We start from the raw sequence: 24,397 nt of genomic DNA, 5'->3' as shown, positions 1-24,397 counted from the left end.
AGTGGTTGAGTAGCACTGAGTCAAGTTACAGTTGTTCCCATGCCTGGTTAGGCGTAGGGTGGAGGCAATCTATGCTTTGTCATCCTTTGTTCACATAGCTTTTCAAAGCGCTGCACAGTGCACACGTCACACACAAAGCGCTGGACTGGCCTTGTGACGTAATCGTGTGTCAACTTACTCCAAACTGCGCTGTTCTGAACGCCACGAAGAAGGATTGTGAGTACTGGATTTGATTTGTTTTAATACTGTTGATAATTATTTCGCTTGTTATGGAACCCAAGCCTGTATAAACAAACGATCCAGATACCACGCCAACGAAATGGTTAATAAAGTCAAATCTCAAAAATTGAGAAAAAAAGCTCGTTAAATATTTTCTAATTTAACATTAACTTTTTTATTTATCAACTTTGAAAGATTTTCTCATGCTCGCCTGGTAGGGCAAGGGCAGGTTAGTTGATACAGAAGGTTAGTTGATACAACACTAAAAACGGATTTCAGAAAACGGATTTTGTACAAATACCGCCACCAACTGGTGAAGAATAATGATTGAGTGGTGACATGATGATTTCGCTGTTATCCAATTTCAAGTTTGTAAAATAATGCGAAATGTTCAAAAATTGATTTTTTTTGTAAATTTTTTCAAATTTACAATTCAGTTAATTCTTGAGTGTTTGAAAAACGGTAAAAGATTAACTTATTGGCGACAGGCAGTATATAGGTGTATAGTATCATTGCATAAATCAAATCATTTTTAACCGACGTCGTTTGATTGATGGCAGACACATTTTTGATAAAAGTAAGGAAAGGTTAGTTGATACATTTTAGCCCAGGCTAGTTGATACACTGTATCAACTAACCTGCATTTATACATTTAGTAACCTGCAATATTTCAACCATATTTTCAGGTAAAATAAGCCTACATGTGAAACTCTGTAAATTGGTTTGGAATTAGTTGTTGAAGTTTTGAGCTGTGTGTAAATGAAGCTGCAGAACCTGTGAACTTGACAACATCACAGAATTAATAAGGTCTTTTTGACAACATGCCCCAGTTTTATAAAAGAAAAACTGATCGATGCAGTGGCGTAGCCAGAAATTTTGAAAAGAGGGGTTTTTGACGGCTGGCGGGCGAAGCCCGAAGGCATCTTCGCCAAAGGCGACACCCAGCGGCGGGGGTCTGGGGGCCTCCCCCAGAAAATTTGAAAAAATTACTTTGAATTTTGTTGCATTTTGAGAGCATTTTCAACAAAGATGTGGGTAAAAATATTCCTGTAAAATGGTGCTGTCCGGTGGCGTAGCGAAAAGATAAGATCATGTTTTCTTGGGCATTTTTTGGTAATAAAAGCTGTCTCTATGTTTTCTTGTTAATTCCTGACTGAGATATTTGAATGTTTGGTATTGGCAAAACTCACTCTTTTGATGCAGTTTCGTTTAAATTTAGGCAAACTTTGTTTTAGAGACATGGAGACTGAAAGCATCATTCTCAATATCGTGACGTCACACGAGTGCCAAAGTGGGTTGTAACCCCCCAAACCTCCCCCCCCCTTGGCTACGCCACTGGATGCTACAGATCAACTTAAAACTCTCTTACTGTACGTTGTAGGCCTACGTAAACCCTGGCTGTCATAAGAATTGACAATTATGTCAATTTCCAAATCTGTAGAACAGGTTGGCGTTAGGAAAAACATCCGGATGTAAAATATCTTTATCACATTTTACACTAGATAACACTATAAGACTGCAGCACTGTCATTGCACTGACCTGGCAATATGGTTCTACTATCTACATTACAGTAGTTTGAGTATAAATTTCAAAAGTAGCCTATAAAGTATATTATATTCTCAGTATAATTGAGGCGTATTTTGATCGTATCAACTAGAAGTTCCATGTATCAACTAACCTCATAGGTGTATCAACTAACCTTCATGGAAGGTTAGTTGATACAAACCGGAGGTGTATGTTTGAATGAGTCTGAACTGATAACCAGTGACATCAAACAGACTAAACTTGGGGGAAAGTCAGCCCAACAAACGAACTTTCTTTAGCACCATAAATGGTGTTTCTGTTTCCAACAGTTTTAGTAAAATCTCACTAAATGTGAAAATTGTATCAACTAACCTGCCTTTGCCCTACTTAGTTGAGTATGTTCTATTAATTATATTGAGCTTCTCAGCAAAACTTCATATTTTAGATGCCCTAGTTGTTACAAACATATCAATATAAACATGGCAACAAACGTTGATATCATAATAATACAACCGATCCTACCTATTGCATAGACTTGATCGTTCAAAACAACTGCAGGGAAGCCCCATCTTTTAACTTTCATCGACGGAATTCCTCTCCACCGACCTTCTCGTGGATCCATGCATTCCCCTATGTTCAACACCCCTCTGTTAAGACCACCGACAGCGTATATCAACCCTGTTGGAGGTTGATGGTTTGTTAATAATAATATTCCAATTTCATCCCCATAATTCTTTATAAATCAATGTTTTAAATAAAAAAATACAACACAAAGTGATTGTTGCGATTGTATCAAAAATAATAATGATGGAAGGTGCGACGACTACAGGAGTGCTGCACACCAGCAACTACATCCCGTTCATTTCGCAAACTCAGAAATTGGACATTAAATATTTACTTTTCAAAAGTTCTTACATTTGAAATAATATTTTCTCTTCTTTAACATAAATATAAATCAAAATAAAGTGCATCAAACTATTTAGTTTTGCTGAAAGTTGTGTAAAACATTGTTACGCTGTTACGGTAGTATTGCAACTTCAACATCTTTTGATAAGCAACAAGTGTGATTGTACATTCACAAATAAGTAATAAAGAATTTGTAACGCATCCTTATAGGCTACTGTTTTAAAAGCAGTTAAGCGCCATATTTCATGACGACACAAATATGGCAATCTAGCGAAAATGTCAAACTCGGCATCTATCAGTGACAGCATCTGCATGCGTATGTCACCATTCCCAGGATGAAACCTGGCAAACATCATTTCATGCATTAAAGAGCAAAAATATCTCAATGAGTCAATCTAGGATTGAGTTATTTTTGCATAAAAATCGATTTGATGAAAATCAAACTGTGAAGTCGAACGAAAATTAACGAATTCTCAATTTCTAACTGTGCGACTAAGTCCAATATAACGAACAAAACTGGCACTTTTTTAAATTCAAAGCTAAGTTTTTTGAGTGATCGGTTTAATGATGTTTTTGGTATTTCGTCACTTAACTACCAGAAATAATTATTTAATTTTATACAAAAGATACATAAAACTTGTAAGAGAGTGGCTACATATATTTAAGCATAAAAGTGTCACACACGAAAACATTTCAAAAATTCTTCACTTACTTTGATTTGACGCAAAAGATTTGTCTTGATTTCGTTTCAAATTAAATTGCCACAAATTTAGTTTTCATTGTAAAAAAAAGCGTCATTTCGAGCAAACATAAGCTACTGTACTGACCACTAAGGCAAAAGAACAATCATTGAGATAAAAAACTGAACTTAAAACAGAAAACTGAAACAATCGGTGACACAAAAATAACACAACCAACAAACGCGCTATTGTTCCTCGTTTTATATCAAGCCAGAGTCGGAATCGTGCTTTTTCCACCGATTCCGACTCCAGATACATCACAAACCTTCCGACTCCACACAACCCTGATAAGCTCAAATAATTCGACAAAATTTAGAAATAACAATATTGCTGCATGCGATATTATTATAAGACATGGATTTTACAAAATATTCACGATTTGCTTGGAACGCTTAGCTCACAAATTATTTTAATTTTATTGAAAAATGAAATTAAATAAGAACAGACCCAGTATTTGTTGCCAATATTTTGCATCTATTTTTTTCTCGGGTTTTGCTCTAACGATTTTTTTCACTACAAACAGTGTGTTGCAATGGAAGACTATCATTTTGCTAAGGTACGGTAGTTTCTATGATATCGTTAATGAGACATGAGATAGAAGTTCTAACTCATGTCTCATTACGTGTAGTGAGTTGGATACACAGAATGTAAGATGCATTGTATAAACTGAACAGTTTTGTGTTGGTTTCAACGTTTTGACTGTTTCTTCATGTTGTTCATTAGGCTATTCTTCATATGCATGCACTGGGACTGCTTGAAACAAACTTTGTCGGGTCAAAACGAATCGAATTCCTTCACAAAAAGGTTTAATTCAAAACAGAGTTAAGATACATACTTTTGATTCCCAATTGGTTGCACTGAAGAACTCATGAGAACATTGCAAATGCATAGAAACAGTAGCAAAACCAAGGGACTGGGGCGGTCGCAGCGTCTTACTTAAAGGGGTATTAAAGGAAAAACCTGACTTGGCGATTTTCCACGTTCTTTGTGTTTAACATGCTACCATAAAACGATTTTCAATAAAATTTTGCCCCATTGCGGTCTGACCACCATTGTGCGCGTGCTTTTTTCAGAGCTTTCAAAACGAGATTGGCCCGAGCAACGAAGCGTGCGACTGTAAAGAACGTCATAAAGTCTAGCAATCAACCGATCACGCAATAATTGTTACTGCGGGCGATTTGACTGTAGGCTATGTATGTATTTACATCAAAACAGCACATTTTAACATCAAAACAGCAGACAGTTTGCTCAAAACATCAGATTGGTAACGTGGCTTTTGTTATTGCTGGACTTTATGACGTATTCTTGAGCTGTGTTTGCACGTTTTGGTCATTTTGAAAAAAATGAAAATAAATGAAACACTGGACTTTGGGCCTTGCCAGCGCCATTGAAAACAAATTTTTTTGGGTAATTGTTTTTGAAATGTATTCTTGAATGTTCAGTTTACTCATTTTAATGCTTAATTCCGGTTTGAAATTTTCCTTTAGTATGCCTTTAAGGCATGTATGACGTGAAAACAATTGGTTTCAACCATAAAAGTGACAGATTAAGAGTAAATTGAGCAAATGCATGCAAAATACGCATGCATTTTATTTCTCACAACCCATACATTTAATGAACACTTTCACAGTTTGCTTCAACAACAAAGAATAATGAAACTCACTTTGGAACAATATTGATTAAAATTACCATTGAAGCTAAAATATATTTTAAAAAAATGCAAACTGAGTGACGACTTCAAAAATCGTAAGGTATAAAGGTTTATTTTTCAGGAAATGATTTTCATAAGCAATTCAATATCTCAAAAACATAAGCCAATATTTGATTGGCCGTTCAGAAGGCATTAAAATCGTTCAAGTATTATGATGTCATGTACAAATTATGTTCGAAAATATGATATGAGTTGTTAATTGTTATTATCGTTGTCCCCAATAAAGATCTTATACCGATAGAATAATGTGTAATCTAACCTCTTCTTCCTGCTTATAGAAGGCTACAACCCACAACACTTCACACAATGAGATTTTTCTTTTGAAGTCCACAAAAACTTTTGAGACTCAGGACAATATCAAAATCAATATTTGATTCAATGGACATTAGTTTGTACATATCCATTGGGTTTCCAAAAATGTTGCAGTTCCTTCTGAACATTTCCAGCTGGTGCTGTTTTCGACTATTTGTTTCTTTATATTTTCTTCAAATCCAAGTGAGCAGTTTTGTCATATCCAGACGTATGCTCTGTCATTGAATATTTAGATTAAGTGGACGTAAAGACAAGGAAGCCAACCTTTGTGTCCACCTTCAAGCATGTCATTATGTGTGCCAAGGCACAATGGATAAGTGTTGAACAGACGTCACCAGCATCGTGCAAGCGCTCTCACCTCTCAGGCACGTAGTTGATAACCAATAAGATGATTATAATGAACAAAGAAAGGAGCACAGGGTAGTTATCAATTATTTCATTTTCTTCGTCGTATGAGCTGTTCTTCCGGACTATATGTTTGGACATGATGTCATCAGCCACTCGACAGTCTCGTCATCCAGGGCCTTCAGTCCAAGCGTTCCATGTGGTGGTTGATGGATTGGGCAGTCATGGAAGACATGATCTACTGTTTGGTCTGTGTCGCCACACTCGCATCCCGGTGAGGGAGCCAGACCCCATCTGCACATGTCTGAACGAAAGCGACCGACGCCGGTTCGTAGGCGGTTAAGCCGGACCCACGCAAGTCTTGCGAGGGACATTCCCGGAGGGTGGGGATCGACGTCGGGTAGGAAATCACGGAGTCGGGAGGTGTTGTTTTGCCACTCCATGTTCCATGTGTAGTTCGTCCAGTGTGCTGCACTTATTCCAAGATCTTCAACGTTGTTCAGAAGCTGTCGTGCGGCGGGCACAAATGGGCGTCTTGATTTCAGTCGCTGCTGTCCTCCAGGTAGGCGCTGGAGTGTACTGTGGAGGAGGTGGTCGGGGTCCCGTGCGCGACGAGCAAGGGAAATCATGGCTCCTTTACGGCGAAGCTCAGCAGGTTGGATGCCTGCAAGGATGGGAAGGCAGTCCGTTGGAGTGGGACGCAGGCATCCAGTCACAGTGCGTAGTGCGTCATTGATGGCGGTGTCAATGTGGCGGGTGTGAGAGCTGCGGCACCACACTGGTGCGCAGTACTCAGCGGTAGAATGGACGAGGGCCAAGGTAGCTGTGCGAAGGGTTTTCGCATCAGCTCCCCAGCCGGAACCCGCCAGCCGCCTCAAAAGTGCAACGCGCGCAGATAGTTTTTTGCGCAGTGACTCCAGGTGTCGTCGGTACGTGAGTGACCTGTCCAGGGTTACGCCGAGGTAGGTGGGTTCGGCGCAGTAGGGGAGGTGTTCGTCATCGGTGGTAACGTTGATCTCACGTTTTGCTTCCTTGTTGTTTAAATGGAAGGCCGCCGACACTGTCTTTGCCTTGCTGAGCTGTAGCTTCCATTTCTGGAGATATGTTGATATAGTTGACATGTCCTGGCTTAGGTTCCTCTCCATTGACTGCCAATCTCCGGCTGGATGCAGGAGAGCCAGATCGTCTGCATAAGCATACTTCCTGGAGATGGTGTCAGGCAGGTCGTAGATGTAAGTGTTAAAGAGGAGGGGAGCCAGGACAGAGCCCTGTGGGACGCCGTTCCTGAGTCGACGAAGTCTACTTCGTCGGCCGCTACCGGTGGAAAGGGTAAAACTGCGGTTTTGCACAAGTTCCATAATCATATGGACCATGTGCCTGTCAGGAAGGAGACGGAGTAGTTTGCAGGTAATTATTTTATGGTAATTTGTGGTAATTATTTAATGTTTAATGAAATGGCGATAAATCATTCAAAGCATGTTAATTTTTGGAGCGTTTAGCGTTCAGAGATTCTTGTGCGTATGGTTTCAAACGCATAGAAAACATCGGACATAATTTTTTAATATCAAGATTTTAAAATTATCTCTTAAACCTAATTTCTGCAAAGTCCATTTAAACTTGTTAAGCAGTATAATTTGCTTCTAAGAACGAAATAAAAAGGATTATTTGGCGAAAATTGATGACGACGATAATCACGTTTTCTTGTTTTTTGTACTACAACTGATCTATCTTCTTGAACGTAATTATGTCGAGGCAAAAGGTTAAACGACGAAAGGACTTGAGCATTGTGCAATAATCGTTGGGGCGAAACAACAGTCAATTAACTGTGCAATAATTACAATTGGAAAACATTCGATTTGATGAGATTGATCAATCTCACCATGAATCGAATGGGATTGTGGTCATGTTGTTGTTCTCAATAGAATAAAAAATTGTTAGTAAAGCCAATGAAATTATAATGTAATGAATTACTGTAAGATAGTAATATTTACTTATAAATTTGATGAATTAGTTTTACTGTATAACAGTGTTGACACCATCTTTGAATTACTTCATCACAACACATTGATTACACTTATTTAATTTTTCAACAAAGTTCAAACCTCCAGTGGAAGCCAAAGCATGACCACAACGACCTTCATTCATATGAACGCTGTTGTACCATTTGTCTTCAACAATGTTATAACTTTCACATGAAGTCAAACCACGTCCACCACCTTCCCTGCCACCAACAGTGAAGATGGAATCTGTTCATGTATAAACAATGGTTCTCTTCAATTGTAATTTTGTTCAAAATAATTAGATTAAATGAATAACAGAAACTTAAATAAATAGATTTAATCATTTTCTTAAGTATTGCCAAAAAGAATACAAATTGTATACTGAACAATGCGAACAAATTTTGTTATGTATCAACGCTGGAATTAAACCATGATTAAAATCCTCTTATTTTGTATTACATAACATTCTGAAACAAACCTATATATAATTATGTTGCTATTCTTATTGATTCAAAGATTTAAAAAAAAGAATCTTGATGATTTTCTGGAAGTAGGCAGGAACGAAAAACTCACTGAGTTAAGTGGACACCTCGTTACCAGAAAATTTCATTATTCATTCATTTATTAAACACTACGTCTGAGTATATGTAGATTATGCTTGCTACTTCTCTAGAAAAGATTTCCTGATAGAGGAAAATGAGGGATGGCACAAGGTTTTTCAAAAATAAAAATAGATGACGAGAAAAAACTAGATATTATTAATCTATATTATAGATTATGCTTATTACTTCTCTAACAGAAGATATTTGGAGGAGGAAAATCAGGAATAGAAAAGAGTTTTTCGTAAAAAAGATAAACAAAAATTTAAATTTAAATATACTACATCGCCCTCTATGATAGGGGCAAGCAACATTTTCAACAAGTGGGCTAGTTATATTGGACCTAAATTTTTCTCTAGCAGACTAAAAGTTAACCTCTACAACAAGTATTCAAACCACCCTGTTGTTATGAACATTAGATGGAATTTCATTGCAAGTCCCATGAAAATATTGTTCTCGTACTCCACAGTAAAGACCAACCAAACACCGCGTGCGATTTTGTTGAAAGCAGATTGCATCCGTGGAATACATTGCGCTTCCCACTAAACCAATATATTTACAAATTTTAAATCAAAAATCGTAATGTTGGTGAGGATGACTCGACATCTTGGAGCCTTGATGATCAGTACAATTACATAACTACCTTTTGTGACCTATCACAGACTTACTGTTGTTTCTGCTGGGTAAAAGTAGGTTAGCATACTTTCACTTAGCCTCAGGAAAAATTTTTTTTTTCAAACTGATTCCTATGACAACTTTCTCCCTACTCCACTAAAAATATAAAATATCATTTTAAATATACAGACATGTGAATGCTCAAATAAAAGTTAGTGAGAAGTGCATAGAATATTATTGTGTTTAAACAGATAATTGAGCAAATAAACGTTCCTTAATAATGAAACATCTTTGGGGAAAAATGGCTGGAAAAAGAAGAAAGATTCCACAAAAACTTAAAAAACAACTTGTTCCTCCACGAGTTGCAAGTTGCCTATTCCAGCTCTACACAATGTGACTTCTGCTCACGTTAATTTTACCACAGAATGATGGGCTTTCAATGTTACATCTGACATCCACATCCATTCTAACACGTCGCAATTAAAAGAAGACAAAACCTATAATAGGAGGCAAGATAGAGACGACCACGATGATGATACTCGTTACAATCGTTCAGATAATTTTTACGTCACTAACCTGGATATCGAGCTTATTGATTTGCAGAGTGTTTTACAAATCTATTTTATCTTTTTGGGTTTATTAACATGACGTGACATAGACAAATTAAACTCTGCACTTTATTGTTGATACATTAATATGCGTATTGGATCCTATGCGTTGTGCTAAGCGCTTTGTGATCGCAGCCGTACGGGCGCTTGCATTGTTACACCGAATTCATTTCTTCAATGTTTAGTCCTAAGCAAGAACAAAATTTAGTGCTTATTTTATAAAGTCTCAGACACCCGACAAGGTATAGAACTCATGTCTACCGATCAAGAGGAGGGCGGGTTCTATTCACTGCACCACCAAACCAGCGTTGCTAACACATATAAGATTGTTCTGAAGGCTAAATAGCCTGCAATGTCAATTTATGTTATTACAGAGTTTACCATGTCGTGACGTCGTAATTTGATTAGCATCTCTGCAAAAATTAAAATAGGTTTGTGAAAACCGTTGAGAAATTCAGCATCCTACAATAGTTAGTTTATCATGATACCACTCAGCCCTTTTTTCTGTTATTGGGTGAAATGATTGGGTGAAATGATTCGCAATCATTACTTCAAATAGATTTTGATGAACTGTTTGTGACATTAATATATAATAAAAGTGATGATTTTGATGTAGAGAAACTTTAAGCAGAAAGGTGGATCGAAGCGACCTAGTAAGTTCCTTAAGAACAAACGTAACCACGCTCAGAGGACTTCCAATCATATCATCTTCATATGTAACTCATAATTTTCAATGTCAGCTTGTTGAGCTCAATGAACATAATTGAACTGACTCGTCCAAGTGTAAGTCATTTTATATCGCAATATGTTGTCAGGTTGTTTTTCATCGTGAGCTATTGTAGATATGATTTCTGTCAGAAGAAAATTCTTTCCCGCATTTTTACTGCGTGCTGAAACGTATTTTATAGATGAATTTAATTAAATACAAGAGTATTACAATTGCAATGCTTATTTTCAGTATTATTCAGTATTATTCTGGGAATACTACAGATTCCTCACAAACGAAGCTACGCAGTACCTCCCATCCCCACACACCATCAAAGTGGATGAAGCCTACCAGGACTTCTGTGATGCAATCATATCTGCGGCAAAAGACTCCATCCCGCGAGGTCGACGGAAAAACTACATACCTTGCTGGGATGTGGAGTGCGACAGGCTTTACCGCGACTTCCTCCGTTCCCCCCAGGGTACCGCCACCACCAACTCAGCAACAGCCCTGCTGGCAAGATTGGATTCAAAGAGGAAGAAGCGCTGGACAGAAGCCATAGACTCAATCGACTTCACGCACTCCAGCCGCACAGCTTGGAGTACACTCAACAACCTCACTGGCAGATCACGTGCCTCTCGTCGCCAATGCCCCATTTCAGCAAATGCCATCGCCTCACAACTTGTGAAAAATGGAGTGCACAGAACGAGAGACCGTGAATCAGACAAGTCCGTCCTCAAGGAAATGACGGACCTCTGGAAGGTCCCAACACCTGTCGAGGGCAACATCTCTGGTGAGTTTACCCCAGAAGAATTTGCCTCCGCCCTCCAGCACCTAAAGCCAGGCAAATCCCCGGGCCTTGACCACCTATGCCCGGAACTAATACTCCAAGCTGCCCCCTCTATGAGGTCCTGGTTAAAAGAATTCCTTTCCTGCTGCTTGCGTCACCTGCGCATCCCAAGAATCTGGAGAAGAGCCCTAGTGGTTGCAGTCCCAAAGCCGAAGAAGCCCCCAGGGGATCCGAAGAGCTACCGCCCCATCTCTCTGCTCTGTATCCCCTTCAAGATACTCGAAAGACTTATCTACGCCCGTGTCGAACCGATAATAGACTCTCAGCTCCCTCGGGAACAAGCCGGCTTTCGCCACGGAAGATCAACTGTAGACCAGGTCACCCTGATGACCCAAGACATCGAGGACAGCTTCTCGGCAAAAAAGAAGGCTGGCGCCGTGTTTGTCGATCTCACGGCTGCCTACGACACTGTATGGCACAGCGGCCTTACCTGCAAACTACTCCGTCTCCTTCCTGACAGGCACATGGTCCATATGATTATGGAACTTGTGCAAAACCGCAGCTTTACCCTTTCCACCGGTAGCGGCCGACGAAGTAGACTACGTCGACTCAGGAACGGCGTCCCACAGGGCTCTGTCCTGGCTCCCCTCCTCTTTAACACTTACATCTATGACCTGCCTGACACCATCTCCAGGAAGTATGCTTATGCAGACGATCTGGCTCTCCTGCATCCAGCCGGAGATTGGCAGTCAATGGAGAGGAACCTAAGCCAGGACATGTCAACTATATCAACATATCTCCAGAAATGGAAGCTACAGCTCAGCAAGGCAAAGACAGTGTCGGCGGCCTTCCACCTAAACAACAAGGAAGCAAAACGTGAGATCAACATTACCACCGATGACGAACACCTCCCCTACTGCGCCGAACCCACCTACCTCGGCGTAACCCTGGACAGGTCACTCACGTACCGACGACACCTGGAGTCACTGCGCAAAAAACTATCTGCGCGCGTTGCACTTTTGAGGCGGCTGGCGGGTTCCGGCTGGGGAGCTGATGCGAAAACCCTTCGCACAGCTACCTTGGCCCTTGTCCATTCTACCGCTGAGTACTGCGCACCAGTGTGGTGCCGCAGCTCTCACACCCGCCACATTGACACCGCCATCAATGACGCACTACGCACTGTGACTGGATGCCTGCGTCCCACTCCAACGGACTGCCTTCCCATCCTTGCAGGCATCCAACCTGCTGAGCTTCGCCGTAAAGGAGCCATGATTTCCCTTGCTCGTCGCGCACTGGACCCCGACCACCTCCTCCACAGTACATTCCAGCGCCTACCTGGAGGACAGCAGCGACTGAAATCAAGACGCCCATTTGTGCCCGCCGCACGACAGCTTCTGAACAACGTTGAAGATCTTGGAATAAGTGCGGCACACTGGACGAACTACACATGGAACATGGAGTGGCAAAACAACACCTCCCGACTCCGTGATTTCCTACCCGACGTCGATCCCCACCCTCCGGGAATGTCCCTTGCAAGACTTGCGTGGGTCCGGCTTAACCGCCTACGAACCGGCGTCGGTCGCTTTCGTTCAGACATGTGCAAATGGGGCCTGGCTCCCTCACCGGGATGCGAGTGTGGCGCCACAGACCAGACAGTAGATCATGTCGTCCATGACTGCCCAATCCATCAACCACCACATGGAGCGCTTGGACTGAAGGCCCTGGATGACGAAACTGTCGAGTGGCTGATGACATCATGCCCAAACATATAGTCCAGAAGAACAGCTCATACGACGAAGAAGAAGTATTATTCAATGTGAAAGACAACAAATTTTTAAAACCACTTTAAAACTTTATTTGAAAGCATGTTATTCAAAAAGTGCTCAAAAATAATAATATTTAAAATTGTGCAAATTTCGTAAAGTCAAATTTAGGCCTAACTTGTTCAAAAAATAAGATCGAACGAGATATGAAAAAGTGGCTATCACGCTAATGTCGTTATCAGTGAAAAAAAATAATCAAATATCAAACTTGAAAAATTAAATCAACGATAGTGAAATTGTTGAGTGAGTAAAAATAAACGCAAACATTGGCGAGCATGTGGCATTCCGGACCAAACTTCCAAACAAATCAAAATATTCTCATCAAATATCAACCTATAAAACATAAACGCTTGATAATAAAATTTGCGTAAAAAATTGTTCATCGAGTGAAATGAAGATGAAATATTAGCGAGGATGTGTCACTCCAAACCAAACTTGTGCGGTGCGCGTCACATGCGCACTCGGCGCTCATCGTTGTTAATATTCATCACTTTTGTCACAAACATGAGTTCATCTGCTTGTTGTGGAACCAACTTAATTTGAATCTAAACCCAAGAAGATTCTTACCATTGCAAACCACAGAAGCAGCTCCCAATCTAAAACCATTTGTCGAAGCAAGTTGAGTCCAACCAGATTCTTCATCATTTAACTTGAATCTTTCAACCACTTTAGTTTTGCTTCCACCGATAACAAAAACCTCACTTTTATGACAAACAGCTGATCCCCACTCGTGTTCAAAGTTTGTGTTCTGAAGAAACATAAATTGTTAAGAATGTGCAAGATCAACAACGTCACGATTTCACAAGACTTGCTTGAATGTTCGACATAATTTCACATCAATTGTGAAACGTCGAGTGCAATCATTGCAGCTGCATGTGATGCATATGCTGAAGAGCAAGATATCACAAACACAAAAACATTTAAATATTAACAACTTGGAGCTCACCACTCATAGTACAAGAATAGTTTTTGTTTAGAGCGCACACCATCAAATAATAAATGCACTCATCCTAGTAACAGTAAACCGAAAAGCTTTAATGTTTTACCAAGAAGTCAGTTGCTTCTTTCTTTCTTACGTCATACTTCCACATATTCTTTCCATGAAACGCAAGAAAATGATTCCTCGATTCTGAAAAAAAAAAAAAAAAATACGTTTAAAATATTTAACAATATAAAATATTTGATATCAGCGTGTCTATATGATTTTTACAGCAAGTACACTGCAAGAACCCGCAAGCTTGAACGGAGATGGAACGTTAAAGACTTTCATTCACACATTATCAACTAGTGGTATACGACTTCTCATTACATGCAAGATTGCAAGTCCGCGCTTGCATACCGAATTCTAACAAATTTTTATCACTGCACATTTTGTAAGAAAACAGTTACATAATACCATGTGGCATGAAAAGTACAAAATTGCAAGCTCAAGCAAAAGCGGCTTTTACGGTTATCTCGCTCTTGGCTTTGCTTGTTATGCATCACAGCTTCATTTAGGATACTGTGCAAAATCAAAGTTTTTTGGGGAAAACTGAAGAGAGGCAATAATAACCAATCAAGTTGCATTTTGATAAGTAAAAGTTGAACAGATGAAAAATATTAAAAGATATTTAAAAAAAAATTTTAATCAGTCAAAGCGCTTGATTGGTTTAATTAAAACCGCTTTTGATGTGATGTCACAATAAGAACAACTTTGAAAAACATAAAAGAGGTTTGTGGCAAGACAACTGTAGGTTAATTATCAATAGACCGATGTCATGTCAATGTACATTGTATAATGTATATTATGTTATGCATGAATGAGGTGTTGCGACCGTGCCAAATTTCTTTCAAAAATAACTTACTTCGGTCACAAGCACGTTTTAACGTTCGCGTTTTGTCGCTTCTACTTTTTTCTCGACCTTTGCTATGTTGAAGAGTATAGTTTTTGATATGATGGTCAGAAATAAAAACAACTGAACTGAGGAAATTAACTTTCTCAAAATTTGCGTTGAATTGTTTTTGTTTCCTCTGAAAGCGCACTTTTGTCATTGTTATAATAGTAATAATTAAAAATGTTTGCAAACCACTCTTGCTTCCATGCTTTTGGCGTTTTTTACTTTGCAATCTTTATCGTCAATCGACCTCAAAATAGCCGATCTTGTGTTGTATTCAGAGATCGATGGCATATTTACGTTGATGTACGAGCAGTCGCTGATAGTTTGACGTACTAGCGGTTGCCTGCAAGTGGTCTTATGTCTTACTGCGAATACTCATGTTCACTGCAAGTGGCGTACGCTGAGGGCGGCCATTGGGCAGTACCCCTTACTTCAAAAATGTTGATTGATGACCTACCACCTACTAATCTTACACAATATGACTTAGTGGCTGTTATTAGCAAGTGGACGTTTTCATTGGAAAAAAATTTGAATGGCCCTCCACTTTCAGAAAATCCTGCGTACGCCACTGTTCACTGCTTAAATGACCTGATAAACGCCCAGACTGACATTATTACATCATAGATCAGACATCTTCAAACGAACTTTATTTTACACTGATTGGTTTTTTGAAAAATAAAATAAAAAGGAACTGCCAACATAATAAAAATCTACTTTGTGGTGTGTATGCGTTGCTTAAAACACGCTTATTTTATATCACTGCGCATTTTGCAGTTTATCGCTGCACAATTCAGGTTTATCACTGCGCCTTAGAAATGCCACTGAGGCAACTTGATTAGTCACTCTGATAATAGCATAGTAACATTGTGTTATGTGATGTGTCATTTACATACAAAAAAGCAATATGCAGGTTGCAGGGTATTTTATAAAAGTTACATATCACCGGATGTGATGAGTTAAGAATGTCAGTTATCTGCTTTTCCATTATAAATTGAGCGTCGCTACAACAGCATAGCGTCGTCCAGGATTGAAATGTCCAGAATTTTTGTAAAACACAGCGATGTTAATGTGAAAGACGAAACTGACGCCTTGATTTCAAAACCCAGATCAAATTTGGTTCAAGACTATTGGTAAACAAGCATGCTTCTCTTGGCAAACGTTCGCATTTCTGGAAATTTGTTATTATTCAGCAGCTTCCCTCAATTTACGCTGGATCAGTGTTTGAAGTTGTTAATAAAAAGCAGAAAAAATTACTCCTCGTATATTTTCCTAACAAAACCTTTGATTATAGTGACGTCAATAAACAAACGATCTGAATCATTCGACTTCGCTTTGAACAACTTTCATCAATAATGCGACACAAACTTTGTGGGTCATAACAGCTGTTGGACATTGTGACTCAATGAACAACTCTTACATGCTGTACTAAAATTTTAAACTAACAAAGTTGTCCAAACCTTCCTTTGCTGAAGGAGCGGGAAGAACTTCAGTGGCAGCAGCACGTGGAATTGTAGATAGAAGTAAAATATTTGTACATTCCACTGAAGTCATAATCAATTCCTGAAGAATTAAAATGAACTTTAGCAAATTTAAACGCAAGATTACAGTCAATATTTCATTATTTTTCAGATAGTTGTTATTTGTTGTAACATCGATTTCATAAATTCACATCAAGCTATTTGTGAATTGAATTTCGGCACAAAAATTAACCAATGATTGATAAGATAGATGTTTATTGGCGGCTGAGAATAAAAGATGTACGATGAATCAAAACACATTGTATATAAATTAAAACTGTTGAAAATATCACAATTAAAAAAATAATAATAGCATCAAAGCAACGGAATGCTGCGAAGTTTCCATTCAAGGTCTTCAAGTCAAGCTTCAAGTCTCACCCACCCTTAAACTCATCAATGATAATTGTAATTGGCTAATTGAAACAAATAAATAAATAACAGTGAAGCTGTCCAAGATGATAGAAATTAAAAATTTAGGTAGTCCAACGTAGACTATCTTACAATTGCAAGTCTGATTAGTAATTTGGCGTTTGCCTAATACGTGTCAATAATTATCTTTTTGTACATTCTTTTAAAAGTTGGGAAGGAGGATTTGCGAATTTCAACTGGTATATTATTCCGAATTTCTGCGCTAAAGTATTTTATAGACCGTTACATTTTAGTGATTGTGTATCAATAATAAATAGTAATCTAGGTTGGTCGAGTTTCCAGTAGTAAGATTCTTAATTTTGTTGCATTTTTAAGACAGTTTTGAAAAGTGCCAAGCAATGAATTAAAACTAAACTGGTCCATAAATTTAGCAATTTCAAAGTTGTACAGATATTTGTTCTTTAGGATATTGATTGCAGATAAAAATACTCGAGTCCTTCTTCACGACAGAAGCCTTATGCTGGAGTGGAGCGATTTTTGCTTAGTTTATATTGATTACATCACTACATCATTACGTTAGCTTATCGTTTTGTAACGTTGTATTCAAACTTCTTGTTATTGTAATAACTTGTGTTATGTTTCCCATCTCTATGGTAAGTTGAATGTAATACTTCTCGTAATTCTTCTTACTTATTGTTGAAGAAACTTATTTAGACGTAATGTTTGTACAGGTATATAGTACATTATGCTATCTCCTGCATACTTTCAAAATAATCACATATGTGACAATAGTGAATGGACATTGGGCAGCACTGTTTTGATGATATTCATTTCATCGTTTATCCTAGCACAACCATGCCGGTTAGTGATTCCTAAATTGTATAATATATGTCAGATTTACCTCTTTCAATGCAACATTTTGCAAGAAATTCCAGGATAGTTTTCCAAGTTTAACAAAACTGAAAAGTTTAACCATGTGCTTCTTACGTGTGGCGACGTCATGTTTGACCCAACCTATGAGCGCATGAAAAACATTTTCTTCCGAAGATACCTGAATGACGACATCAATTAATTATTATTACACTTCATCAGAAGTGAGTATTACGTCACAGAACAAGATATGAAATGTCGACTCCAAATTTTCCTGCTCAGTTCATGGAATAGGAAGCAGATAATGGCCAAGCAAATATTTTCCAGAATGTTAGGTCCAGTACTTTCTAACATTTTTTACATTTTTGAATATGAACGGCAGTCACAAATTTTAACTGTTGTGTAAGTGTCAGCATTGCTGGTCTAAAAAGTTGCTGTTCTGCACTGGTTCAAATCGACTTACATTGAAGTACAATTCACTTATTGAAGCTTTTATAAATCATGTAAACAGCGATATTTTGTTGCGTATTAACTATTTAGGCACTCCCCAATTAGTTATTGCTTACTGTGTGTTTACCATGGAGAACAAGCATTTGATATCACGGATGGTTTGCATAATAAACGAGCAATGATTGCTTGTATGTGACTTGCCGCCTACATTTCTTCACACCCACAGGTCGCACTTGCCTTGATTATGTGACCGGTGCAAGAACATGTACAATGCTCAGAAATTAAATAACTGGTGAAGAGTCTGGTTTCATCTTGTTTGTGGACTTTATGATTGCCACATCTGTTTGGACTCATGATTAAAATACAAACCTTTTTATCTTTCACTTGCATCACTTCAAACATCACGTCTGGTGTTAGCTCTTTGAACTCTTTTCCATCGATGACTGATTCAAAGTTTTCAGTAATGACAATGTTTGCTTTTGCTACAACTTCGTCCAGATCATACATTTTCGAATATGCTTGAATTGTTAAGCAATTCGTCACATCAATTTCATCAAGAAGAAATTCGATGCAATATTGCTTGAGATCTAAACAACAACCAACATCAGTGAAAAACCTTATTGTGCAATGAAACCTGTTAAAAAAAATTAATTAATAAATAAATAAAACTACCAACTCCTGCCATGGTATCTTTGCTATGAAATATAAAAATGCAAAACAATGATTGTTTTGTAATGTTTTGAGTTAACCTAGCCGACTGTGTCCAAAAATGAGCTCAGGAAAGGAGCCAACACTAACAAGTATATAAGTATAATACAATAAAAATTGCTGCAAAATTATTCATCAACAAGTTAAAAATTATAACTTTTGCCGTTTTATTGATATTTTCGCCACAATCTAAAAACAAAAATGTTTAAAAAAACTGATTGTATTAAAATAATGATTAGGTTATCATAAGTTGCTGTGAAAAACGTTTCCTCACATTCGTAAAACACTAAAAAGGTTAATTTATTCCTAAACAGTCGTTGCAACATCCATTTATTGAGTATTAAAAAACTAAGAAGCGAAGTAGCCTACATCTGTAAAACACAAGCCATGAATATAAAGCGAACAAAGTAGATCTGTTTCACACAATCAGAACTTAAAGTAACAAAAAGTCCATTGCAAGAAGCTCTTATGACAACTAGACTGAGTGAGCTGGGAACGCGAACTGAGAAAACAATCAACGTAAAGCGCTCCAAGCAAAGAAACCAGAACGTAGGAACATATGTAGACTAAACGTAGTTTTACAACATTCTTCCCTCTTAAAACGTAACGGAATCGCCATATCGTAGTGGTGGGACGCCTTTGTTAGTTCGATTGAAATGTCTGATGTTTGGGTTTACGTCGTCACAGTCTAAATCGAAGCTTCTTGCGCTATCATCAGAAGTATCGAGTCCAATGTTATTCGGGTCATTGCCAACATCCAAAACTGATTTAGAAAACTCATCAGCTTCCAGTCGGGAATTCTCCGTGACGAATGGTTCAGGGCAATGAGATTGATTGGGAGAGTCGTCCGGGCACCTCGCTAGGTCTCTTAACGATACATTTGATTCTCTTCCATCTGAAGTTCTTACAGTTGCATACATAGGATTGGCATCGGTTAGTTCGACGCGCCGAACCAGATCACCGTTCTTCAAACCCACAAAATTGCGCAGTAACATGGGCCCGGGTTTCAGTAGCCAAGACGGCAGTGATAGCCCAGTTGGAGATCGCCGGTCGAAACGAAAGAATAACTCGTGCGGTGTAGCATTAGTTGCAGTACACAACAACGTCCGAACAGAATGCAGTACAACGGGTAGCACCGTTTCCCAACGACTAGGAGGTAGACTACGAGATTTCAATGCCAAACGTATCGCTTTCCAAATAATACCATTGTAGCGCTCGACTTGCAAGTTCCCGATGGGATGATAAATGGAAGAGCGACTGGTGGCAATGCCTCTGCTAGTTATCCTAAGTAACTTTTGAATTCTCTAGATACGAAGCTTCCCCCGTTATCAGCGTGTACACAACTAGGGAAACCACACAAAGAAAATAGATTATCAAGACACTTAATCACCGTTTCGGTGCACATGTTTGAACACGGATAACAGAACGGAAAACGAGAAAATTCATCCACTATTACGAGCGAATACACAGTGCGACTACTGGATGGTAATGGTCCTTTAAAGTCAATCGATATGCGTTCGAAGGGGCGAGCAGCTTTAACAAGAGTGCCTTGTTGCTGCGTAAAAAAATCTTGGTTTTTTAATTCTGCGCATATTCTGCAGTTACTACACACTCTCTTTATGTCGTCCATTGAGAATGGCAAGTTTTTGGACCGTACGAAGTGGGAAAGTCTCCTCACTACAGGGTGGCAAAGGTACTGATCAATTTCGTTTAGATTGTAACTGGCGGTAGACGCGCAATACGCTCTAGTTAATGTATCATGTCCGGCATTGTCCTTTCCGGGTCTACAGTATATTGCACTGTATACGAAAATGATGCGAGTTTGAGACGCCAACACTCTATTTTATTACTTTTAACTTTCGATTGTGTGTTCTGATTGTGTGAAACAGATCTACTTTGTTCGCTTTATGTATATGGTTAGTGTTTTACAGATGTACTTCGTTTTTTAGTTTTTTAAAACTCAATCAATGGATGTTGCAATTTAAAAAACTAAGAGTGAGCTGGAAACACGAACTGAGAAAACAATCAACGTAAAGCGCTCCAAGCAAAGAAACCAGAACGTAGGAACATATTTTGTAGACTAAACGTAATTTTACAACATAACTTTACAACAGTCGTTAGTACTTACTGGGAATTTGCAAATAATTTGCAGCTTCAAGCAAATTGTAGACGTTTTCACTTGTGACTACCACTTCACAAGTATACATGAAGTTTAAAACAGCTTCCATGGTATCCTCTTTCACTCCGTGGATATTCGCTTTACTTTCATATTTTTCCTTCATCTAACAATTCACAAAATTAACAAAGCTGGGTCAGTGGATCATAGCATTACGCGTTTACCAAGATTATGATGTTGATGGCTAATAAATGAGTTTGTACAAAAAAACAATCGAGAGCTGAACAGAGACGAAAATACCTTTCGGCTTAACTAATAATATCATCTCTGGTCAAATTTAAAGAAAAAAAAATTTTAATTTACGTTGTTACATTTAATCTGGTTAATTTTGTTTTTCTAACAATGTTGTCAGATCTACATCTACGTTTACTGCAATAAGAAGACTTTCAGGTCGAAACAGTGGCGTCTCTGTCTGCAGTCAATGTACTTGTTATATAAAGTAGCTTACAAAACAAAATGTCAAGAAGCATGTCAATAAAATATCTTTTTTATGCCAGACCTAGACCCCAATATACAATTGCTATGTATTTTGTGATTGAATAGTTTTGAAAAAAGTAATAACCGCATTGTTTAATTCTTTATGACTAAGTAAATTTTCATAAAACCTTTTTTTTCTATATCATTTCATGAAATGTTTTTTTCTTGTTTAGAGTTAGAGTTGCATTCATTGTCAATACTAGGACTGGCGCTGTTGAGTAAGAAAATCTTCTGTACAAATGCTCTAAAATTATAATTTTACACTTTAAATAAATTACAAAGTATGCAGTAGCCCTGTGTGTTTAAAGTTAAGAAATTCCAATATTTAGCCACAGTATGGAAAAACAACTTCTTCAGGCTACCTAAAAATTCCATACATTGTATTAGGAAAATAACTGATGACAGATTAAATTTCTGAATTATCTACGAAATATAAAAGCGTTGATTCTCAAATTTGGTTCAAGTGATAACCAAAAATGGGTAACCACTTTTCCGTAAAACTTTCACATTGTAAGTAAAAAAGCAAACAAATTTTAAGCTGTAGTTAAAAATTTATGCGTAACCAGTTTCCCTCTTCACCATCAACAAAGAAACATATAATTCACAAAATTCACCTCTGCAGAGAAAAGCTTTTGATAAAACGTCGAAAATGCTCCAAGAATACATTTGTGACTGGAAAATTCATCGTCTCCAGCAGTGAAAGTGACGTCACAATAACCATTTCCAGATTTCCTTTCTCTATTTTGAACAAATTCAAATATAAATCAAATACTTTTTAAAAAATGTCAGTAGATTCACTCCAAGAAACATCCATCAAAGCAACTAAATTACAATTTAAACAACTGCTGTAAAAATTCATAGAAACCAAGGTATTTTTGAATTTGAAAAACTAAAAAAAACTTAAATAAGATATCGTTTCAATGAAACAATTTTCTGAGGCCATTTTATTTGCAACTACTTTGAGTAAAAACTGTATTTGCAACTACTTTGAGTAGTGTTTACACTTCAGTAAAAACTATAAAGAATAAAAAAAACTCCAGATCCATATAGGTTTATGTTCAATACAGACAACTTATTTGGAACAAAAGTAGCCAATTCCAGCATCAGGAAAAAGTGTTGGAAATAAGAAAAAAGACCTGACACCAGAGAAAACAGCGTTGTGATATATATAATTTACCATTACAAGATTAATGCATTATGCATAGCCTACAGTTTCCTGTACTGTATCAACGTTATATATAAAATTCAAGATATATATACTGTACAGTGTACATAAAAAGCAGAAGCATTGAATTTACAAATGTTTTTAGCTTTCCAAAAAATAATATTAGGCTATAGTGAAAATGAAAAAAAGCTTCCATCTGAAACCACAAGCAATTTTAATTCCATATCTGCTTTACTGAGTTGTCACAATTATCACCACAAACAACCAGTGTGCATAAATGCAATGGTAAAATATATAAAGATGCATTTACTCGTTCAGCTTGTGCATGATGTCTTCCATGTGCGTGCTTTTAAATTGCTTGAATCCCATTTTCTATGATTTCTCTGCAACATATAATAAACATTGGCTTTGATTGTTTTTGAGTACACGGCTTCCACTTAACAAAAGCACTTTCACTCACATTTGTTTTAATTTTCATTGCCAAACCTTTTTATCCCAAAGCCATGTTTAAGTTTCAAAATGTATGTTATCAATACAATGTGGATTAGTTTTACAATAAAATTTAGTTTAAAATGCAACCGGTCTGTTTCAAATGAATTAAGCTACGTCTGCAATTACGCATGCTCAATCAGAATAGAGCCGAGTATAGACAAAATTTGAAAGGTATGGACGAAAATTCAACATGCTGCAATAAATCATCACAGAATTGTGTCATGATAAACTTACAAATAAGGGATGAAAAAACGTATATTAACAAAATATGTAGCAATGCAATGTATCGATAGTGATTCAAATGCCAACTCTATGTTTCGTTTTAATCCCTTCTGTGCAGAATTACTCACCTTAGATGTAATTGCAGTAAAAAGTAGATGAGATTTTGCAGTATTTGGTAAACAGGTATGGTTGAAAAGACTCAAAGTCTTTTGAAATTTACGCTTAAGTTACTTTCAAGAATATCCTGTAAAAGCTGAATTCATTAACTCAAAGAAATTTGCTTGTGAACATTATATAACCACAACTATTGTATTTAAATTGAATGCGATTCTCAAAGTTTGATCTTAAAACTTTATAAAACAAAAATTACGTTTTTTTGTTCCCGGTCTTCGAACAACTATCACTTCTCAACCTGAGTAAACTTCCTCCAGGGTTAGATCCAGCCAGTAGTTTTATGGAGAGCAGTTTTAACGAAACACAATGATGTGCAGATCTACGATACCGTACATTAATCCGACCTTGCATGTAGATAATGAAGATGCTTTTTTGTGTTTTAAGGAGGCTCGATTACCTCAATCACCTCCCCTACCCGTCCTGTCTCCTAAATCTGCCACTAACTTCTTATCCTCACTCAAAAATGTTTCGTTTGCATTTTTGACAGCGCTTATGAGTTTGACTTCAAGTCAGTATTACTTTACAACTCTTCAAGTTAGTACAATATATAAGGGAATACTGCGGCACCAAACAAACAAACTAAGTTGATCACACACAAAGCAAAGTCAACATATACGCCCTGACACGACAAACATGTTTCCAATCCATTCAATCATTAATTGAGGTGAACAAACCCTCTTTGGTTGCAGTTGCTCAGCAACAACTCTTTTACAAATAAGATTAAATTTAAGGATGGACGCGAACTATTTTAATTGACGAAATCATTTGGCAATTTTATGGCACAGTGATATAATAAAAGTTGAAGTGACGTAGTGAACCTTGGCAATATCACTAACATTTGTTCTGATTACCAGCTTTTGTTTTTTCAGACAACTCTTAAGCGAGGTTCACATTGACAAGCATAAACGTAAATCATAAAGCATGTCAAAAAACGAGTGTTCACACTGAAACAAATGTAGGCACTTAAACATAATTTTTTCTAAAGCCAATGAAACATTGAA

At 37.6% G+C, this 24,397-nt stretch overlaps 2 protein-coding genes across 2 annotated transcripts in view; both read right to left on the bottom strand.

Annotated features, from left to right (window-relative positions):
• Positions 1-24,397, bottom strand: part of LOC145774769 (uncharacterized) — an 81,877-nt gene that overhangs the window by 10,974 nt on the left and 46,506 nt on the right. The gene's annotated exons all lie outside the window — the stretch shown is intronic.
• LOC145774424 (kelch-like protein 12) lies at positions 170-22,877 on the bottom strand. Its single transcript, XM_082585674.1, has 11 exons — positions 22,819-22,877; positions 21,958-22,081; positions 20,819-20,972; positions 18,352-18,569; positions 17,564-17,713; positions 16,234-16,336; positions 13,946-14,028; positions 13,467-13,647; positions 7,861-8,004; positions 2,267-2,422; positions 170-282 (listed from the first exon to the last, which is right to left on the bottom strand). The coding sequence occupies exons 1-11, from the start codon at positions 22,875-22,877 to the stop codon at positions 170-172; spliced, it is 1,485 nt and encodes a 494-aa protein (XP_082441800.1).

This window comes from Aplidium turbinatum, chromosome 7 (genome assembly GCF_918807975.1).
Source record: "Aplidium turbinatum chromosome 7, kaAplTurb1.1, whole genome shotgun sequence".
NCBI lineage: Eukaryota > Metazoa > Chordata > Ascidiacea > Aplousobranchia > Polyclinidae > Aplidium > Aplidium turbinatum.
Note: the sequence above shows the minus strand (reverse complement) of the source record. Positions and strands in the feature narration are given on the sequence as shown.

Coding starts and splice junctions, on each gene's coding strand:
- LOC145774424 (XM_082585674.1), bottom strand. CDS start 22,877: ATGGGATTCAAGCAATTTAAAAGCACGCACATGGAAGACATCATGCAC. Junction 13,648..13,945: donor AAGAAGCAACTGACTTCTTG/GTAAAACATTAA, acceptor ATGTTTCTTCAG/AACACAAACTTTGAACACGA. Junction 283..2,266: donor CGATCAAGTCTATGCAATAG/GTAGGATCGGTT, acceptor TTGTTTATACAG/GCTTGGGTTCCATAACAAGC.